Below are 22,255 nucleotides of genomic sequence, written 5' to 3'. Positions count from 1 at the left end.
CCACACAAATAGTTCTAATTAGTAAGTTCCCTTATTGCCCCAGGCATGACCTACATTACACTCAGGTATAACTACGGCTTTGCATTCCATATAAGCTATAACACAGGTTTTCCGCTTTCACTTATCCCACAGAAGGAAACAAAAGACCTCAGAGGCTGCTGGTATTCATTAACCCATACGGAGGTCGTGGAAAAGCCGTCAGAATCTTCAGTAAAAAGATCTACCCCCTCTTCCAGCTGGCTGGTATAGAGAGTGATGTCATCGGTAAGTGCCTGCAGGGTCTTTAAAGGGACCGTGTACCCTAAATTTTTCTCCCCATTAAAGGAATAGTCTTTCATGTTTCACATAGAGCAGCAATGTTAAACAACTTTCTAATTTACTCCTATTATCAATTTTTCTTCATTCTCTTGGTATCTTTATTTGAATAAACAAAAATGCTGGCCCATTTTTTGTTCAGCTACATTTAGACACCAATCAGCAAGCACTACCCAGGTGCTGAACCAAAAAGTAAACCTTCCTTTATGACAATTAGGAATAATGACAAAGGCAAATATTTTTAAGCAGCGAGGTTGTGATTTTTTTCCTTATAAGTGTGTGATTGGTGTATGCTTCTTGGATACATGCCAACCGCTTTAATATGCTGTGGTTTCCTTTTTGTTTACAACATATTAGTATTGTGTTTTTACTGTGTTATAAATAAAGTTGTTTATTTAAATGTTACCAGTTGGCGCCCGCACGTGCACACAGCAATATCTGTTTGTGCAGGAGAGAGGATAAATGATGTGCCTATCAGAGTCAGGGCTTGACAAGGTTGAACCTGTGATCCAAAATGTGCTAAGAAGAAGAGACTGCTAGTAGTGTGTCACTCTATGTTCTGATTTCTCTTGGGTAAAGCTTTTTATCTCCTCCATTGTAGTTTGGGTTCACGTTAGGCTCTTGCACATAGCCCGTCCCTTACACTGTATAGTCCTTTTGTGATAGGCTTAGCTTTGGAGTTTCTTTAACCTTTTGATTCACAGAGAGGTGTGTAATGGATTGCAGTCCTTCCTAGCTGCTAAAGGGTTAATCTAATTTTTCACCCAACTACCACCCCCCCCTCCCCCATAGACATTATTTCTGGATTGGAAGCCATTTTGTATTTGTGCAGTTCCCTCTCTTCATAACTCTTCTATCTTCTCTCACAGAGACCACTCACGCAAATCATGCAAGAAATTACATCCTGGAGAAAGATCTACAGGTGTACGATGGGTAAATGTGCTTTTCTTTTTTCACCCCTTACTATTTACCCTGTGTAATAACCCCTTCCCTGCAAGATCCCTTTAACACTTTGTACCTTGTTCTGTCTGATCGCAGCGTGGTTTGTGTTGGCGGTGACGGGATGTTTAGTGAGTTGCTTCATGGGCTGGTGACACGGACACAACGTGACAATGACATTTGTGAGGACAAGGAGACAGCTGCGCTGATGCCTTGTCGACTGCGGATAGGAATCATCCCTGCAGGTAACTGTTAGAATAACCCACTAACAATGGTTATGACAGCTAAATATGATTTATTTGTAATATTGTTATTTCCATTTTGCAATAATACATCTCTACATTACCAGTTAAAGAGACACTGAACCCAATTTTTTTCTTTCATGATTCAGATAGAGCATGCAATTTTAAGCAACTTTCTAATTTTACTCCTATTATCATTTAGCCACCAATCAGCAAGCTCTACCCAGGTGCTGAACCAAAGATGGGCCGGATCGTAAGCTTACATTGCTCTTTCTGAATCATGAAAAGAAAAAAAATTGGTTCAGTATCCCTTTAAATATACGTCAGTATTAGAATAAAAATGAATAAACAAATTATAGGGACATTAATCTCACAGCAATATCCATACTTAATCATGGGATCGCAAAATAGAAATGTGTTAAAAACATGTAACACTGTCATTCTGTTAGTACAAGGTTTTGCAAACCAAGTGAAGTTCAGGGGTACACCCTTTGAAATGTGCAGTGTGATTCATGTTCCTGGTCTCCTCTGCTATCACCAATTAGGGATGGATGTAAATGAGCTTATGCTCTGAGCTAACTAAACACTATGTAGCATGTTTCATGGTCAGTTAATTTCACCATGATGGGGGCACTTCTTCCTCTCTGGAGGGATTGGAACTAAAACAACATTCAGAAGACTTTTACCGCAAAGTAGCAACATAATTTATGACTGTATAATGTAACATTGTTTTATCTCCTTTCTTACATTAAACATTTTACAGCGAGAATAAATGTTAAAGGGGCACTGAACCCAAATTTTTTTCTTTAGTGATTCCGATAGAGCATGACATTTTAAGCAACTTTCTAATTTACTCCTATTATCAAATTTTCTTCATTCTCTTGGTATCTTTATTTGAAATGCAAGAATGTAAGTTTAGATGCCGGCCCATTTTTTTTGAACAACCTGGGATGTTCTTGCTGATTGGTGGATAAATTTATTCACCAATAAAAAAAGTGCTGTCCAGGTGCTGAACCAACAAATAAAGCTTAGATGCCTTCTGTTTCAAATAAAGATAGCAAGAGAACGAAGAAAAATTGATAATAGGAGTAAATTAGTTGCTTAAAATAGCATGTTCTATCTGAATCATGAAAGAAAAAAATTGGGTTCAGTGTCCCTTTAAGTATAATGCCCATTTAAATGAGCTAAAATATTTTTTGCATGAAACATGTTTTGTTTGGTTTATGCACAACAATGACTTGAATGTCCCTTTAATCACTTGTGTTTACCAATATCTGAATTAATCTGAGACCAGCAGGAATATCTGTATATAATAAAGTTAATGTCACTTTATTTGGTTGGAAATTAATTGTTTATGTTTCCTCCATACTGGCTTACATTTGGCACAATTCAGCGTATTAGTTTTTATCTTCTGATGCACTAGGATACAATCTTACAGTTAATCTGTATTTTCCTCCTGTATTGTTTTATTCCAGGATCCACAGACTGCGTGTGCTTTGCCACAGTTGGTATCAATGATCCGATTACATCGGCGCTGCACATCATTATAGGTAGGTCGGGGGGAGGAATATGTAGCTGCAGGTTCTAGTTTCTGAAACATGATCTAAACTCTAACACGTTATTAAAGGGACACTGTACACTAGATTTTTCTATGCATAAATGCTTTGTAGACAATCCATTTATACAGCCTATCTGGGAGTGTTTTTGTAACAATGTATAGTTCTGCTTATTTTATAATAACATTGTGATGATTTTCAGACTCCTAACCAAGCCCCAAAGGATCATATGTAGACCCAGGTCTACAGATTCCTGCTGCTATTGTTTGTGTAAAAGGTCTTTTCATATACAGGGAAGGGGGGGAGTGTCTGCTCTTCCAGCCCCTTTCACTGGGTGTCCCAGCCTAACCTCATCAACAGTGCTAAACTGGGAGCTTCAAAGTAATTATTTTTTAAAAGGTTTTATACTGAATTTTTAGATCAGTATCTGTGCATATTCGTCTTTATAGTAGTATCCAATACATGCAGTTACATGAAAATTTGTGTACACTGTCTCTTTAAATATAGAAATGTAAATTTAAAGAGATAGATATATATATATAGATATATATATATATATATATATATATATATATATATATATATATATATATAAAATAAAGTAATTGTGAGCTTTTTTTTGTGTATAGGGGACACACAGCCAATGGATGTCTGCTCCTCACATCACGAAGGGCAGCTCATGAGATACTCTGTGTCACTGATTGGCTATGGGTTTTTTGGGGACGTTTTGTCTCAGAGTGAGACCATGCGGTGGATGGGACCTCTACGATATGATGTGTCAGGTGAGACAGAGAAAAATTAGTGACAATGAACATAAACAGTCCCTGGTTAATAAAGCAGCACATTCGCACTCTCTCCTATTAATGCATAAAACTTATGATTTGTGTTTTGTTCTTGCCACCTTTAGACGGTGTAGTAATTCTCATGGGCAACTTGAGTTCCCTAGTGATGCATAATCAGACATCTGTATTTACATGACTTCCCTTACACTACAACTAGGGATGAGCGGATGTGCTGAAAGTGTAATTAGTTTGGTAGAACGAATAGTGCTGTAGACATTTGTTTTGAAAAATCTAATGTTAAGAATGAAAATCCATTAAAATTCGATAATCGAATGTTTCTCTTGTTTTCAAATGTTCATAATTAGATTGAATATCCACATTCAAATTTTGAACGTAACATTTGATTTAACAAATACACTATTCAGAAGTTCAATAGTTCATGTGGTAAAGAATTTAGTAAATTGATACTTAATAAATAGAAATATATCAATTTGAATGTTTCTATTTCAAATATGCATAATTTGAATATTACATTTAAAGAGAGTATTAGAAATACTATTACAAAATAAACTGATTCGATTTTTTCGAATATTGCACAATTCGAATCGAATTATTAGAAAATTTTGAATAGAATATTACATTTAAAAAAGCGTTAGAAATACTATTACATTAATAGAATGTTGTACAAATATTCGAAATTCAGAATGAATGTGTTAAAATTTGTTTCATTTTTCAAATGTTGCAAAACATTTGCCCATCTCGAACTACAATGTCCCTGTGATCCCCAGGTCTGAAGATGGTGCTTAGCAACAGAACGTACAGGGGAACTGTGGAATTCCTGGAGGCCGATGATCACTCCCACCCAAGAGACAACACTCGCTGTAGGACAGGGTAATACTCTAATCATTAGCGGTCTCCTCTATCACACCCAACACATCCTCTTACCGCACATTACTTCCATGTCTGCCTCCCACTGATCTTTTCTCTGTTTATAACGGCTTGTTCAGTGTTCCTATTTCCCGTCAATGGCAGTCCCTAAGTTACATCCCCTATCAGACCCTATTACTTGTCTGTGCCGTCACCCTGGAGTCCCTATGCACTGGCAGATTATCCCTGTGTCCAGTCTTATTGTAGACTGTCACTACGACCCATCTCCTGTCTGTATTTTGCACATCCTTTCTAACATATGTCTCTCACCTATTAGAGTGTCCCTAATTACCTCTCTGTTTCATTCCTCAGGTGTATCGTGTGTTCAGAGTCATCAGACAGACTAAAAGAAGGAATAGCAGCCGAGTCCCACTGTAAGGCCCTCTCTCATTCTATCACTGTGCCCCTTTAACTGATTATTTTACTTAAGACTCACTTTGCCTATCACAATCTTGTTTTCCTTTGCATTCTCTTCCTCGTTGCTGGGTCAGGTCAGGGCTCTGTGTATGAGAACAGATCAGAAAATTACTGAGCCAATGACAGTATACTGTATGTCAGCTACATGAAACACTCACAGTATCCCCTGGGATGTACCTCAGACACAGGAGACACTGGCAATATCCTTTTACCTGTGCCCTATCATCCATTTTTTAGAAACATAGATTTTGACAGCAGATAAGAGCCATAGGCCCAGCAAGTCTGCCCGATATTTCCTAAAAGTTTAAATGTATCTAGTTAGTAGGATAGCCTTATGTTCTTCTCAGGCATTAATCAGTACGCAGGATAGCCTTAAGTTTATCCCAGGCATTCTTAAAGTCCCCCACAGTATTTGTCATTACCATGTCTTGTGGAAGTTTATTCCATGAACCATTCACCCTTTCTGTAAAGAAGTACTTCTGCAAATTACTCCTGAATATATTACCCTTCAGCTTGAGATCAGGACCCCTTGTTCTTGATTTGTTCTTTTCTCTTGTAAGGTGTATCCAGTCCACGGATCATCCATTACTTGTGGGATATTCTCATTCCCAACAGGAAGTTGCAAGAGGACACCCACAGCAGAGCTGTAATATAGCTCCTCCCCTAACTGTCATAGCCAGTCATTCTCTTGCAACTCTCAACAAGCTAGGATGTTGTAGGAGAGAGTGATTTAAATATAGTTAGTTTATTTTCTTCAATCAAAAGTTTGTTGTTTTTAAATAGTACCGGAGTTGTGCTATTTTATCTCAGGCAGTAAATAGAAGAAGAATCTGCCTGAGGTTTCTATGATCTTAGCAGGTTGTAACTAAGATCCATTGCTATTCTCACATATGTCTGAGGGGATTACACAGATGAGGTAACTTCAGCGAGAGAATGGCGTGCAGTTTATTCTGCTATCAGGTATGTGCAGTTATAATTTTTTCTAGAGATGGAAAACACTAGAAAATGCTGCTGATACCGGATTAATGTAAGTTAAGCCTGAATACAGTGATTTAATAACGACTGGTATCATGCTTACTCCCAGTGGTAATACCCTTATGATATTGCAATATAAACGTTTGCTGGCATGTTTAATCTTTTTTATATATGCTTTGGTGATAAAACTTTATTGGGGCCTAGTTTTTTCCACATGGCTGGCTTAAATTTTGACTAGAAACAGTTTTACTGAAGCTTTCCACTATTATAGTATAAAAGTTACAGTTGGTGCAGTTAAAATTACAAACTGTGACATCCAGCTTCCCTCAGAAGTCCCCTGTATGCTATAGGACATCTCTAAAGGGCTCAAAGGCTTTCCAAAGTCGTTTATTGGGGAAGGTAGGACCACAGCTTACTGTGGCAGTTGGTTGTGACTGTTAAAAAAAAAAAAACAACAAAAAAAACAAACAAAAAAAAACAAAAACGTCTATTTCGTTTTTTTGATCCGATTTTTGAACTAAGGGGTTAATCATCCATTTGCAAGTGGATGCAATGCTCTGCTAGCCTATTACATACACTGTAAAAATTTCGTTTGATTTAATGCATTTTTTCACTGTTTTTCAAATTCTGACAAAATTTGTTTCTCTTAAAGGCACAGTACCGTTTTTTTATATTTGCTTGTTAACTTGATTTAAAGTGTTTTCCAAGCTTGCTAGTCTCATTGCTAGTCTGTATAAACATGTCTGACATAGAAGAAACTCCTTGTTCATTATGTTTAAAAGCCATGGTGGAACCCCCTCTTAGAATGTGTACCAAATGTACTGATTTCATTTTATGCAATAAAGATCATATTCTGTTTTTAAAAAAAATTATCACCAGAGGAATCTGACGAGGGGAAAGTTATGCCGACTAACTCTCCCCACGTGTCAGACCCTTTGACTCCCGCCCAAGGGACTCACGCTCAAATGGCGCCAAGTACATCTAGGGCGCCCATAGCGTTTACTTTACAAGACATGGCGGCAGTCATGGATAATACACTGTCAGCGGTATTAGCCAGACTACCTGAACTTAGAGGTTAGCGAGATAGCTCTGGGGTGAGACAAAATGCAGAGCATACTGACGCTTTAAGAACCATGTCTGATACTGCCTCACAATATGCAGAAGCTGAGGAAGGAAAGCTTCAGTCAGTGGGTGATGTTAATGACTCAGGAAAGATACCTGATTCTAATATTTCTACATTTAAATTTAAGCTTGAACACCTCCGCGTGTTACTTAGGGAGGTTTTAGCTGCTCTGAATGAATGTGATACCATTGCAGTGCCAGAGAAATTTTGTAGACTGGATAAATGCTTTGCAGTGCCGGTGTGTACTGATGTTTTTCCAATACCTAAAAGGTTTACAGAAATTATTAATAAGGAATGGGATAGACCAGGTGTGCCGTTCTCTTCCCCTCCTATTTTTAGAAAAATGTTCTCCAATAGACGCCACCACACGGGACTTATGGCAGACAGTCCCTAAGGTGGAGGGAGCAGTTTCTACTCTAGCAAAGCGTACTACTATCCCTGTCGAGGACAGTTGTGCTTTTTTAGAGCCAATGGATAAAAAATTAGAAGGTTACCTTAAGAAAATATTTATTCAACAAGGTTTTATCCTACAGCCCATTGCATGCATTGCCCCTGTCACTGCTGCTGCGGCGTACTGGTTTGAGTCTCTGGAAGAGGCTTTACAGGTAGAGACTCCATTGGATGACATACTTGGCAAACTTAGAGCACTTAAGCTAGCCAATTATTTTATTTCTGATGCCATTGTTCATTTGAATAAACTAACGGCTAAGAATTTTGGTTTTGCTATACAGGCGCGCAGAGCGCTATGGCTTAAATCATGGTCAGCTGACGTGACTTTAAAATCTAAGCTACTTAATATTCCCTTCTAGGGGCAGACCCTATTCGGGCCTGGTTTGAAGGAGATTATTGCTGATATCACGGGAGGAAAAGGTTGTGCCCTTCCTCAGGACAGGTCCAAATCTAGGGCCAAACAGTCTAATTTTCGTGCCTTTCGAAACTTCAAGGCAGGTGCGGCATCAACTTCCTCTAATAATAAACAAGAGGGAACTTTTGCTCAATCCAAGACAGTCTGGAGACCAAACCAGACCTGGAAAAAAGGTAAGCAGGTCAAAAAGCCTGCTGCTGCCTCTAAGACAGCATGAAGGAACGACCCCCTATCCGGTAACGGATCTAGTAGGGGGCAGACTTTCACTCTTCGCCCAGGCGTGGGCAAGAGATGTTCAGGATCCCTGGGCGTTGGAAATTATATCCCAGGGATATCTTCTGGACTTCAAAGCTTCCCCCCCAAAAGGGAGATTTCACCTTTCACAATTATCTGCAAACCAGATAAAGAGTGAGGCATTCTTACACTGTGTGCGAGACCTCCTAGTTATGGGAGTGATCCATCCAGTTCCAAAGGAGGAACAGGAACAGGGTTTTTACTCAAATCTGTTTGTGGTTCCCAAAAAAGATGGAACCTTCAGACCGATTTTGGATCTAAAGATCTTAAACAAATTCCTCAAAGTTCCGTCGTTCAAGATGGAAACTATTCGTACCATCCTACCACTGATCCAGGAGGGTCAATATATGACTACAGTGGATCTAAAGGATGCTTATCTTCACATTCCGATACACAAAGATCATCGGTTTCTCAGGTTTGCCTTTCAAGACCGGCATTACCAGTTGTAGCTCTTCCCTTTGGATTAGCTACAGCCCCAAGAATCTTTACAAAGGTTCTAGGGTCGCTTTTGGTGGTCCTAAGGCCGCGGGGCATAGCAGTAGCCCCTTATTTAGACGACATCCTGATACAGGCGTCAAACTTCCAAATTGCCAAGTCTCATACGGACGTAGTACTGGCATTTCTGAGGTCGCATGGGTGGAAAGTGAACGAGGAAAAGTGTTCTCTATCCCCACTCACAAGAGTTTCCTTTCTAGGGACTCTGATAGATTCTGTAGAAATGAAAATTTACCTTGACGGAGTCCAGGTTATCAAAGCTTCTAAATTCCTGTCGAGTTCTTCATTCCATTCCGCGCCCTTTGGTGGCTCAGTGTATGGAAGTAATCGGCTTAATGGTAGCGGCAATGGACATAGTGCCGTTTGCACGCTTACATCTCAGACCGCTGCAACTATGCAGGCTCAGTCAGTGGAGCGGGGATTACACAGAAGAGACCAGGGATCCTCTTCCCTGGTGGCTATCTCGGGTCCATCTGTCCAAAGGTATGACCTTCGCAGGCCAGATTGGACTATTGTAACAACAAATGCCAGCCTTCTAGGTTGGGGTGCAGTCTGGAACTCCCTGAAGGCTCAGGGATCGTTGACTCAGGAGGAGTCTCTCCTTCCAATAAATATTCTGGAACTAAGAGCGATATTCAAATCTCTTCAGGTTTGGCCTCAGTTAGCAACTCTGAGGTACATCAGATTTCAGTCGGTCAACATCACGACTGTAGCTTACATCAACCATCGAGGGGGAACAAGAAGTTCCCTAGAGATGTTAGAAGTTTCAAAAATAATTCACTGGGCAGAGATTCACTCTTGCCACCTATCAGCTATCCATATCCCAGGTGTAGAGCACTGGGAGGCGGATTTTCTAAGTCGTCAGACTTTTCATCCAGGAGAGTGGGAACTCCATCCGGAGGTATTTGCACAACTGATTCTCCGTTGGGGCAAACCAGAACTGGATCTCATGGCGTCTCGCCAGAACGCCAAGCTTCCATGTTACGGATCCAGGTCCAGGGATCCCAAGGCGACACTGATAGATACTCTAGCAGCGCCCTGGTTTTTCAACCTGGCTTATGTGTTTCCACCGTTTCCTCTGCTCCCTCGACTGATTGCCAAGATCAAGCAGGAGAGAGCATCGGTGATTCTGATAGCACCTGCGTGGCCACGCAGGACCTGGTATGCAGATCTAGTGGACATGTCATCCTTTCCACCATGGTCTCTGCCTCTGAGACAGGACCTTCTACTTCAGGGTCCTTTCAACCATCCAAATCTAATTTCTCTGAGGCTGACTGCCTGGAGATTGAATGCTTGATCTTATCAAAGCGTGGCTTCTCCGAGTCAGTTATTGATACCTTAATACAGGCACGAAAGCCTGTCACCAGGAAAATTTACCATAAGGTATGGCATAGATATCTTTATTGGTGTGAATCCAAGGGTTACTCATGGAGTAAGGTCAGGATTCCTAGGATTTTATATTTTCTCCAAGAAGGTTTGGAAAAAGGATTGTCAGCTAGTTTCTTAAAGGGACAGATTTTTGCTCTGTCTATTCTTTTGCACTAGCGTCTGGCAGATGTTCCAGACGTTCAGGCATTTTGTCAGGCTTTAGTTTGAATCAAGCCTGTGTTTAAACCTGTTGCTCCACTATGGAGCTTAAACTTGGTTCTTAAGGTTCTTCAAGGAGTTCCGTTTGAACCTCTTCATTCCATAGATATCAAACTTTTATCTTGGAAAGTTCTTTTTTTTTTTTTACAATGTGATTCTCCTTATCTGATTTTTCATACGGATAAGGTAGTCCTGCGTACCAAACCTGGGTTCTTATCTAAGGTGGTATCTAACAAGAATATCAATCAAGAGATTGTGGATCCATCCTTGTGTTACACAATCTGGACGTGGTCTGTGCTTTAAAGTTTTACTTACAAGCTACTAAAGATTTTCGTCAAACATCTGCTTTGTCTGTTGTCTACTCTGGACAGAGGAGAGGTCAAAAGGCTTTGGCAACCTCTTTTTATTTTTGGCTAAGAAGCTTAATCCGCTTAGCCTATGAGACTGCTGGACAGCAGCCTCCTGAAAGGATTACAGCTCATTCCACTAGAGCTGTGGCTTCCACTTGGGCCTTTAAAAATGAGGCTTCTGTTGAACAGATTTGCAAGGCGGCGACTTGGTCTTCGCTTCATACTTTTTCAAAATTTTACAAATTTGATACTTTTGCTTCTTCGGAGGCTATATTTGGGAGAAAGGTTTTACAGGCAGTGGTTCCTTCCATTTAAGTTCCTGCCTTGTCCCTCCCTTCATCCGTGTACTTTAGCTTTGGTATTGGTATCCCACAAGTAATGGATGATCCGTGGACTGGATACACCTTACAAGAGAAAACACAATTTATGCTTACCTGATAAATTTATTTCTCTTGTGGTGTATCCAGTCCACGGCCCGCCCTGTCATTTTAAGGCAGGTAATTTTTAAATTTAAACTACAGTAACCACTACACCCTATGGTTCCTCCTTTCTCGGCTTGTTTTCGGTCGAATGACTGGCTATGACAGTTAGGGGAGGAGCTATATTACAGCTCTGCTGTGGGTGTCCTCTTGCAACTTCCTGTTGGGAATGAGAATATCCCACAAGTAATGGATGATCCGTGGACTGGATACACCACAAGAGAAATAAATTTATCAGGTAAGCATAAATTGTGTTTTTATGTAAAAAGCTCATAGCCTCAGCTTTACTAAGCCCTTTAATATACTTGAAAGTTGCTTGCTATCATATCACCTCTTTCCATTCTCTCCTCTAAACTAAACATATTTAGGTAATTGAGCCTCTCCTGGTACGTTTTATTTCTCTTGTAAGGTGTATCTAGTCCACGGATCATCCATTACTTGTGGGATATTCTCATTTCCAACAGGAAGTTGCAATAGGACACCCACAGCAGAGCTGTTATATAGCTCCTCCCCTAACTGCCATATCCAGTCATTCTCTTGCAACTCTCAACACGCATGGAGGTAGTAAGAGAGAGTGGTGAAATAAAGTTAGTTTTTTATCTTCAATCAAAAGTTTGTTATTTTAAATGGTACCGGAGTTGTACTATTTTATCCCAGGCAGTAAATATAAGAAGAATCTGCCTGAGTTTTCTATGATCTTAGCAGGTTGTAACTAAGATCCATTGCTGTTCTCACATATGTCTGAGGAGAGAGGTAACTTCAGCGGGAGAATGGCATGCAGGTTACTCTGCTATGAGGTATGTGCAGTTAATTTTTTCTAGAAATGGAAAATGCTAGAAAATGCTGCTGATACCGGATTAATGTAAGTTAAGCCTGAATACAGTGATTTAATAGCGACTGGTATCATGCTTACTCTCAGGGGTAATACCCTTATAAAATTGCAATATAAAACGTTTGCTGGCATGTTTAATCGTTTTTATATATGCTTTGGTGATAAAACTTTATTGGGGCCTAGTTTTTTCAACATGGCTGGCTTACATTTTGCCTAGAAACAGTTTCCTGAGGCTTTCCACTGTTGTAGTATAAAAGTTACAGTTGGTGCAGTTAAAATTACAAACTGTGACATCCAGCTTCCCTCAGGAGTCCCCTGTATTCTATAGGACATCTCTAAAGGGCTCAAAGGCTTTCCAAAGTAGTTTATTGGGGAAGGTAGGGCCACAGCAGGCTGTGGCAGTTTGTTGTATCTGTTAAAAAACGTCTATATCGTTTTTTTGATCCGTTTTTTGAATTAAGGGGTTAATCATCCATTTGCAAGTGGGTGCAATGCTCTGTTAACTTATTACATACACTGTAAAAATTTCGTTTGATTTACTGCCTTTTTTCACTGTTTTTCAAATTTTGACAAAATTGGTTTCTCTTAAAGGCACAGTACCGTTTTTTTTTTATATTTGCTTGTTAACTTGATTTAAAGTGTTTTCCAAGCTTGCTAGTCTCATTGCTAGTCTGTACAAACATGTCTGACATAGAGGAAACTCCTTGTTCATTATGTTTAAAAGCCATGGTGGAACCCCCTCTTAGAATGTGTACCAAATGTACTGATTTCACTTTAAGCAATAAAGATCATATTCTGTCTTTAAAAAAATTTATCACCAGAGGAATCTGACGAGGGGGAAGTTATGCCGACTAACTCTCCCCACGTGTTAGATCCTTTGACTCCCACTCAAGGGACTCACGCTCAAATGGCGCCAAGTACATCTAGGGCGCCCATAGCGATTACTTTACAAGACATGGCGGCAGTCATGGATAATACACTGTCAGCGGTATTAGCCAGACTACCTGAAATTAGAGGTAAGCGAGATAGCTCTGGGGTTAGACGAAATGCAGAGCATACTGACGCTTTAAGAACCATGTCTGATACTGCCTCACAATATGCAGAAGCTGAGGAAGGAGAGCTTCAGTCTGTGGGTGATGTTTCTGACTCAGGAAAGATGATGCAACCTGATTCTGATATTTCTACATTTAAATTTAAGCTTGAACATGTTTCTCAGGGAGGTTTTAGCTGCTCTGAATGACTGTGATACAATTGCAGTGCTAGAGAAATTGTGTAGACTTAATAAATACTATGCAGTGCCGGTGTGTACTGATGTTTTTCCAATACCTAAAAGGTTTACAGAAATTATTAATAAGGAATGGGATAGACCAGGTGTGACGTTCTCTTCCCCTCCTATTTTTAGAAAAATGTTTCCAATAGACGCCACCACAGGGGACTTATGACAGACAGTTCCTAAGGTGGAGGGAGCAGTTTCTACTTTAGCAAAGCGTACTACTATCCCTGTCGAGGACAGTTGTGCTTTTTAAGATCTAATGGATAAAAAATTAGAAGGTTACCTTAAGAAAATGTTTATTCAATAAGGTTTTATCCTACAGCCCCTTGCATGCATTGCTCCTGTCACTGCTGCTGCGGCGTTCTGGTTTGAGTCTCTGGAAGAGGCTTTACAGGTAGCGACTCCATTGGATGACATACTTGGCAAGCTTAGAGCACTTAAGCTAGCCAATTCCTTTGTTTTCTGATGCCATTGTTCATTTGACTAAACTAACGGCTAAGAATTCTGGTTTTGCTATACAGGCGTGCAGGGCGCTATGACTTAAATCATGGTCAGCTGACGTGACTTCAAAATCTAAGCTGCTTAACATTCCCTTCAAAGGGCAGACCCTATTCGGGCCTGGTTTGAAGGAGATTATTGCTGATATCACTGGAGGAAAAGGTCATGTCCTTCCTCAGGACAGGTCCAAATCAAGGGCCAAACAGTCTAATTTTCGTGCCTTTCGAAACTTCAAGGCAAGTGCGGCATCAGCTTCCTCTAATGCAAACAAGAGGGAACTTTTGCTGAGTCCAAGACGGTCTGGAGACCAAACCAGACCTGGGACAAAGGTAAGCAGGCCAAAAAGCCTGCTGCTGCCTCTAAGACAGCATGAAGGAACGGCCCCCTATCCGGTAACGGATCTAGTAGGGGCAGACTTTCGCTCTTCGCCCAAGCGTGGGCAAGAGATGTTCAGGATCCCTGGGTGTTGGAAATTATATCCCAGGGATATCTTCTGGACTTCAAAGCTTCCCCCCCAAAAGGGAGATTTCACCTTTCACAATTATCTGCAAACCAGATAAAGAGAGAGGCATTCTTACACTGTGTACGAGACCTCCTAGTTATGGGAGTGATCCATCCAGTTCCAAAGGAGGAACAGGGACATGGTTTTTACTCAAATCTGTTTGTGGTTCCCAAAAAAGAGGGAACCTTCAGACCAATTTTGGATCTAAAGATCTTAAACAAATTCCTCAGAGTTCCATCATTCAAGATGGAAACTATTTGTACCATCCTACCTATGATCCAGGAGGGTCACTATATGACTACAGTGGATTTAAAGGATGCTTATTTTCACATTCCGATAACAAAGATCATCATCGGTTTGCCTTTCTAGACAGGCATTACCAGTTTGTAGCTCTTCCCTTTGGATTAGCTACAGCCCCAAGAATCTTTACGAAGGTCCTAAGGCCGCGGGGCATAGCAGTGGCCCCTTATTTAGACGACATCCTGATACAGGCGTCAAACTTCCAAATTGCCAAGTCTCATACGGACGTAGTACTGGCATTTCTGAGATCGCATGGGTGGAAAGTGAACGAGGAAAAGAGTTCTCTATCCCCACTCACAAGAGTTTCCTTCCTAGGGACTCTGATAGATTCTGTAGAAATGAAAATTTACCTGACGGAGTCCAGGTTATCAAAGCTTCTAAATTCCTGCCGTGTTCTTCATTCCATTCCGCGCCCTTCGGTGGCTCAGTGCATGGAAGTAATCGGCTTAATGGTAGCGGCAATGGACATAGTGCCGTTTGCATGCCTACATCTCAGACCGCTTCAACTATGCATGCTCAGTCAGTGGAACGGGGATTACACAGATTTGTCCCCTCTACTAAATCTGGATCAAGAGACCAGCGATTCTCTTCTCTGGTGGCTCTCGGGTCCATCTGTCCAAAGGTATGACCTTTCGCAGGCCAGATTGGACAATTGTAACAACAGATGCCAGCCTTCTAGGTTGGGGTGCAGTCTGGAACTCCCTAAAGGCTCAGGGATCGTGGACTCAGGAGGAGACACTCCTTCCAATAAATATTCTGGAAGAGCGATATTCAATGCTCTTCAGGCTTGGCCTCAGTTAGCAACTCTGAGGTACATCAGATTTCAGTCGGACAACATCACGACTGTGGCTTACATCAACCATCAAGGGGGAACAAGAAGTTCCCTAGCGATGTTAGAAGTCTCAAAGATAATTCGCTGGGCAAAGACTCACTCTTGCCACCTATCAGCTATCCATATCCCAGGTGTAGAGAACTGGGAGGCGGATTTTTTAAGTCGTCAGACTTTTCATCCGGGAGAGTGGGAACTCCATCTGGAGGTGTTTGCACAATTGATTCATTGTTGGGGCAAACCAGAACTGGATCTCATGGCGTCTCGCTAGAACGCCAAGCTTCCTTGTTACGGATCCAGGGATCCCAAGGCGACGCTAATAGATGCTCTAGCAGCGCCCTGGTCTTTCAACCTGGCTTATGTGTTTCCACCGTTTCCTCTGCTCCCTTGACTGATTGCCAAGGTCAAGCAGGAGAGAGCATTGATGATTTTGATAGCGCCTGCGTGGCCACACAGGACCTGGTATGCAGATCTGGTGGACATGTCATCCTTTCCACCATGGACTCTGCCTCTGAGACAGGACCTTCTACTTTAGGGTCCTTTCAACCATCCAAATCTAATTTCTCTGAGACTGACTGCCTGGAGATTGAACGCTTGATTTTATCAAAGCGTGGCTTCTCCGAGTCAGTCATTGATACCTTAATACAGGCACGAAAGCCTGTCACCAGGAAAATTTACCATAAAATATGGCGTACATATCTTTATTGGTGTGAATCCAAGGGTTAGGATTCCCAGGATATTATCTTTTCTCCAAGATGGTTTGGAAAAAGGATTGTCAGCTAGTTCCTTAAAAGGACAGATTTCTGCTCTGTCTATTCTTTTGCACAAGCGTCTGGCAGATGTTCCAGACGTTCAGGCATTTTGTCAGGCTTTGGTTAGAATCAAGCCTGTGTTTAAACCTGTTGCTCCCCCATGGAGCTTAAATTTGGTTCTTAAGGTTCTTCAAGGAGTTCCGTTTGAACCTCTTCATTCCATACATATCAAACTTTTATCTTGGAAAGTTCTATTTTTGGTAGCTATTTCCTCGGCTCGTAGAGTCTCCGAGTTATCTGCTTTACAATGTGATTCTCCTTATCTGATCTTCCATACAGATAAGATAGTCCTGCGTACCAAACTTGGGTTTTCACCTAAGGTGGTATCTAACAAGAATATTAATCAAGAGATTGTTGTTCCATCCTTGTGTCCTAATCCTTCTTCAAAGAAGGAACGTCTATTACACAATCTGGACGTGGTTCGTGCTTTAAAGATTTTTGTCAAACATCTGCGTTGTTTGTTGTCTACTCTGGACAGAGGAGAGGTCAAAAGGCTTCTGCAACCTCTCTTTCTTTTTGGCTAAGAAGCATAATCCGCTTAGCCTATGAGACTGCTGGCCAGCAGCCTCCTTAAAGGATTACAGCTCATTCTACTAGAGCTGTGGCTTCCACTTGGGCCTTTAAAAAACAGAATTTATGCTTACCTGATAAATTACTTTCTCCAACGGTGTGTCCGGTCCACGGCGTCATCCTTACTTGTGGGATATTCTCTTCCCCAACAGGAAATGGCAAAGAGCCCAGCAAAGCTGGTCACATGATCCCCCCTAGGCTCCGCCTTCCCCAGTCATTCGACCGACGTAAAGGAGGAATATGCATAGGAGAAACCATATGATACCGTGGTGACTGTAGTTAGAGAAAATAATTCATCAGACCTGATTAAAAAACCAGGGCGGGCCGTGGACCGGACACACCGTTGGAGAAAGTAATTTATCAGGTAAGCATAAATTCTGTTTTCTCCAACATAGGTGTGTCCGGTCCACGGCGTCATCCTTACTTGTGGGAACCAATACCAAAGCTTTAGGACACGGATGATGGGAGGGAGCAAATCAGGTCGCCTAGATGGAAGGCACCACGGCTTGCAAAACCTTTCTCCCAAAAATAGCCTCAGAAGAAGCAAAAGTATCAAATTTGTAGAATTTGGTAAAAGTGTGCAGTGAAGACCAAGTCGCTGCCTTACATATCTGATCAACAGAAGCCTCGTTCTTGAAGGCCCATGTGGAAGCCACGGCCCTAGTGGAGTGAGCTGTGATTCTTTCAGGAGGCTGCCGTCCGGCAGTCTCATAAGCCAATCGGATGATGCTTTTAAGCCAAAAAGAGAGAGAGGTAGAAGTTGCTTTTTGACCTCTCCTTTTACCAGAATAAACAACAAACAAAGAAGATGTTTGTCTGAAATCCTTTGTAGCTTCTAAGTAGAATTTTAGAGCACGAACTACATCCAAATTGTGCAATAAACGTTCCTTCTTTGAAACTGGATTTGGACACAAAGAAGGCACGACTATCTCCTGGTTAATATTTTTGTTAGAAACAACTTTCGGAAGAAAACCAGGTTTAGTACGCAAAACCACCTTATCTGCATGGAACACCAGATATGAATGAGAACACTGCAGAGCAGATAACTCTGAAACTCTTCTTGCAGAAGAAATTGCAACCAAAAATAAAACTTTCCAAGATAATAACTTTATATCAACGGAATGTAGGGGTTCAAACGGAACCCCCTGAAGAACTGAAAGAACTAAATTGAGACTCCAGGGGAGGAGTCAAAGGTTTGTAAACAGGCTTGATTCTAACCAGAGCCTGAACAAAAGCTTGAACATCTGGCACAGCCGCCAGCTTTTTGTGAAGTAAAACAGATAAAGCAGAAATCTGTCCCTTCAAAGAACTTGCAGATAATCCTTTCTCCAAACCCTCCTGAAGAAAGGATAGAATCCTAGGAATTTTTATCTTGTTCCATGGGAATCCTTTAGATTCACACCAACAGATATATTTTTTCCATATTTTATGGTAGATTTTTCTAGTTACAGGCTTTCTAGCCTGAACAAGAGTATCAATGACAGAATCTGAGAACCCTCGCTTTGATAAAATCAAGCGTTCAATCTCCAAGCAGTCAGTTGGAGTGAGGCCAGATTCGGATGTTCGAACGGACCTTGAACAAGAAGGTCCTGTCTCAAAGGTAGCTTCCATGGTGGAGCCGATGACCTATTCACCAGGTCTGCATACCAAGTCCTGCGTGGCCACGCAGGAGCTATCAAGATCACCGATACCCTCTCCTGTTTGATCCTGGCTACCAGCCTGGGAATGAGAGGAAACGGTGGGAACACATAAGCTAGGTTGAAGGTCCAAGGTGCTACTAGTGCGTCCACTAGAGTCGCCTTGGGATCCCTGGGTCTGGACCCGTAGCATGCCTTGCTTCCCAAAAACAACTGCGCATTAGTGGCACGAAACTGAGGCTCTGCCTATGAGTAGAGAAGGCCCCCAGTGAAAAAGGTGTCCAATACAGTGCCTGCCGTTTTTTTAACAAAATTCCCAAGATTAAAATAACTCCTCAAAGCAATAAACCATTAAACATGCTTATAAAACAATCGTTTTTGCCCAGAAAAATGTCTACCAGTCTTTAAAGCCCTTGTGAAGCCCTTTATATCTTGTTAATAAAATGGCTTACCGGATCCCATAGGGAAAATGACAGCTTCCAGCATTACCAAGTCTTGTTAGAAATGTGTCATACTTCGAGCAGCAAAAGTCTGCACACTGTTCCCCCCAACTGAAGTTACTTCATCTCAACAGTCCTGTGTGGAAACAGCCATCGATTTTAGTAACGGTTGCTAAAATCATCTTCCTCTTACAAACAGAAATCTTCATCTATTTTCTGTTTCAGAGTAAATAGTACATACCAGCACTATTTTAAAATAACAAACTCTTGATTGAAGAATAAAACTACATTTAAACACCAAAAAACTCTTAACCATCTCCGTGGAGATGTTGCCTGTGCAACGGCAAAGAGAATGACTGGGGAAGGCGGAGCCTAGGGGGGATCATGTGACCAGCTTTGCTGGGCTCTTTGCCATTTCCTGTTGGGGAAGAGAATATCCCACAAGTAAGGATGACGCCGTGGACCGGACACACCTATGTTGGAGAAATGAGGCTTCTGTTGAACAGATTTGCAAGGCGGTGACTTGGTCTTCGCTTCATACTTTTTCACAATTCTACAAATTTGATACTTTTGCTTCTTCGGAGGCTATTTTTGGGAGAAAGGTTTTACAGGCAGTGGTACCTTCCATTTAAGTACCTGCCTTGTCCCTCCCTTCATCCGTGTACTTTAGCTTTGGTATTGGTATCCCACAAGTAATGGATGATCCGTGGACTGGATACACCTTACAAGAGAAAACACAATTTATGCTTACCTGATAAATTTATTTCTCTTGTGGTGTATCCAGTCCACGGCCCGCCCTGTCATTTTAAGGCAGGTAATTTTTTCATTTAAACTACAGTCACCACTGCACCCTATGGTTTCTCCTTTCTCTGCGTGTTTTCGGTCGAATGACTGGATATGGCAGTTAGGGGAGGAGCTATATAACAGCTCTGCTGTGGGTGTCCTCTTGCAACTTCCTGTTGGGAATGAGAATATCCCACAAGTAATGGATGATCCGTGGACTGGATACACCACTAGATAAATAAATTTATCAGGTAAGCATAAATTGTGTTTTTTTTAGACCATGTACCATTTTGGTAGCCCTTTTTGCACAGATTCCAGTTTGTTTATATCCTTCTGGCGATATGGCCTCTAGTACTGCACACAATACCAAAGATGAGGCCTAACTAATGATCTGTAAAGTGGCATAAGAACCTTACTATTTCTGCTGCAAATACATACAAGCATTCTACTGGCCTTACTCGCTGCAATACTTTATTGTATACTAAATTTTAAGTCATCTGAGATAATAAATCCCAAGTTCCGTTCCTCCTTTGTAACAGTCAGTAAAGTGTCATAGAGTCTCTAACTTTTGTATTTTTCTTCCCTAAATGCATAATGTTACACTTGTGTTAAACTTTAGATCCCAGTCATTTGTCCAATCCTCCAATTGTTGTATATCACTTCTCATTTTGTCAACCCCCCCTGGGGCATCTACTCTATTACAATTTTTTTGTATCATCTGCAAACAGACATACTTTTTTCCCTGTAGCCCTTTGCTGATATCTTACATTCCCTATTATTACTAACACAACTTTATCATGTTATATGTCTCAACTATTTAAATCATGCACTTGCATGCTTGGTTCTCATGTTCATACAAATGTTATTGGACATTTTTTTATGTTTCACAGGTTGCACAGAGTCTTGGAAGAAAGTTTCTGGGTCCTTTGTGGCTATCAACATTACTGGCATGTCAAGTGCTTGCCCTAAGAGTCAGGATGGGTTGTCTCCAACTGCCCACCTGGCAGACGGTACTGCGGACCTTATTTTGGTGAGAGAATGCAACACCTTCCAGTTCCTAAGACATCTCAGCAGGCACAAGAACTGCAAAGATCAGGTGAGGAATGGTTTGAAGGGTTGATATTCCTCCCTCTGTATGTGGCGCCATTTGTTCCCTCTGTACAGGTCTTTATTCCTGTCTCTGCATCTTGCTTAGTGTCTCTCTGTTCCAACAGTTTGCTCTTCCGTACGTCGATGTGTATCGTATCCGTGCAATGCGCTTTATCCCTGAGCAGCCAGAAGAGAGTGAAATTGTCCATAGAAGAAAGAGATTTTTCTCATCTATTTGTGGAGCACCTCCAGAAACGAGCTGCTGGAACAGCGATGGGGAGATCCTAGACTGCACGGAGCTCAGCATCAGGTAACAGGAATATAATACATGACAATACAGAGAAAACTAATTACTCTTTTGTGACATAGCTGGTTGCATCATTATTCCATTGTCTCACTTTTTGACTTGTATCTCTATAGGGTTCACCACCAGCTCATCCAGCTATTCGCAAGAGGAATTGAAGGCACCTCATGCAGTTGATGTAGAGTCTGCACTACACTTACGCCCACTGTGTTCAAATTAATATTTTAGATGCCTGTGACCGCTTCTTACAAGAATGTCACAGCCTCCACCTCTGCTGCTGGATCAGTATAGGCACCATGGTCTGCAACAACAGCTGCTGCACAGTGTTCTGTGGGCAACTCACTGCCACCTCCACATTACAGATTTTATTTATATTTAAGATGTTTATTCTTTTTAATTAGAGTATGTTGCCATATTACCCCATAATGGGGTTCTTAGTAGAAATGGGTGAAATGGCAGTCACCTAGATTCATTTAATGATAGTTAATAAGGAACAGATGATTTAAGCCATTTTGAGCACAGGCGGTACCATAGACATTGGAGAAAACCTATCCTGATGTTTCCCTTTAATCTTTTTATAAAGTGATTTGGTCTTGTAGTAGTTGTTAATAGGATTTTAATTCATAAAGTTGTCCACAACTTAGCCACAAAATTAACATATGATATATCTGCCTTAGGAATGAATAGGGAGAGTTTTTTTTGGTGGATCTGTATTGACCTAATAAAAGGGGGAGTTGATCGTGTTGACTGTACAAAAACAAAAAACAGCATATCGATGACAAGTGACCTATGTGCGTTTGCTCAGAAACCAATAAAAATCATTTGTTGTAGCTTCTGTGTGTTCATTCAATTATCTATACATACTGTACATACATACTGCAGGCAGAGGGGGCTATGTGAGAAGTCATGAGGGATGTAAAGTTACTTGTAGCAAACAGAGTGATTGTACAAGGGGTTATATGGAAAGGAGAGTGATGCCAAGAGTTTTATAGAGAAAACAGTAATATTGTGTAACAGAAGTGATTCTGATGAGTTTTAGA

The 22,255-nt window shown here is 41.2% G+C and overlaps 1 protein-coding gene across 1 annotated transcript in view; it reads left to right on the top strand.

Moving 5' to 3' along the window:
* The window catches only part of LOC128642926 (ceramide kinase), a 41,329-nt gene extending 19,284 nt beyond the window's left edge, over positions 1-22,045 (top strand). The window contains exons 4-13 of the mRNA XM_053695815.1: positions 133-264; positions 1,185-1,248; positions 1,354-1,499; positions 2,972-3,046; positions 3,682-3,834; positions 4,623-4,725; positions 5,074-5,135; positions 20,713-20,918; positions 21,037-21,221; positions 21,332-22,045. Of these exons, the coding sequence (XP_053551790.1) occupies positions 133-264; positions 1,185-1,248; positions 1,354-1,499; positions 2,972-3,046; positions 3,682-3,834; positions 4,623-4,725; positions 5,074-5,135; positions 20,713-20,918; positions 21,037-21,221; positions 21,332-21,392 (1,187 nt within the window). The 3' untranslated portion in view covers positions 21,393-22,045. The remainder of the gene's footprint in view (positions 1-132; positions 265-1,184; positions 1,249-1,353; positions 1,500-2,971; positions 3,047-3,681; positions 3,835-4,622; positions 4,726-5,073; positions 5,136-20,712; positions 20,919-21,036; positions 21,222-21,331) is intronic.
* Positions 22,046-22,255: the final 210 nt, after the last annotated feature.

The sequence above is a fragment of the Bombina bombina genome, chromosome 12 (assembly GCF_027579735.1).
Source record: "Bombina bombina isolate aBomBom1 chromosome 12, aBomBom1.pri, whole genome shotgun sequence".
NCBI lineage: Eukaryota > Metazoa > Chordata > Amphibia > Anura > Bombinatoridae > Bombina > Bombina bombina.
This window is presented reverse-complemented; position numbering and strand designations above follow the sequence as displayed.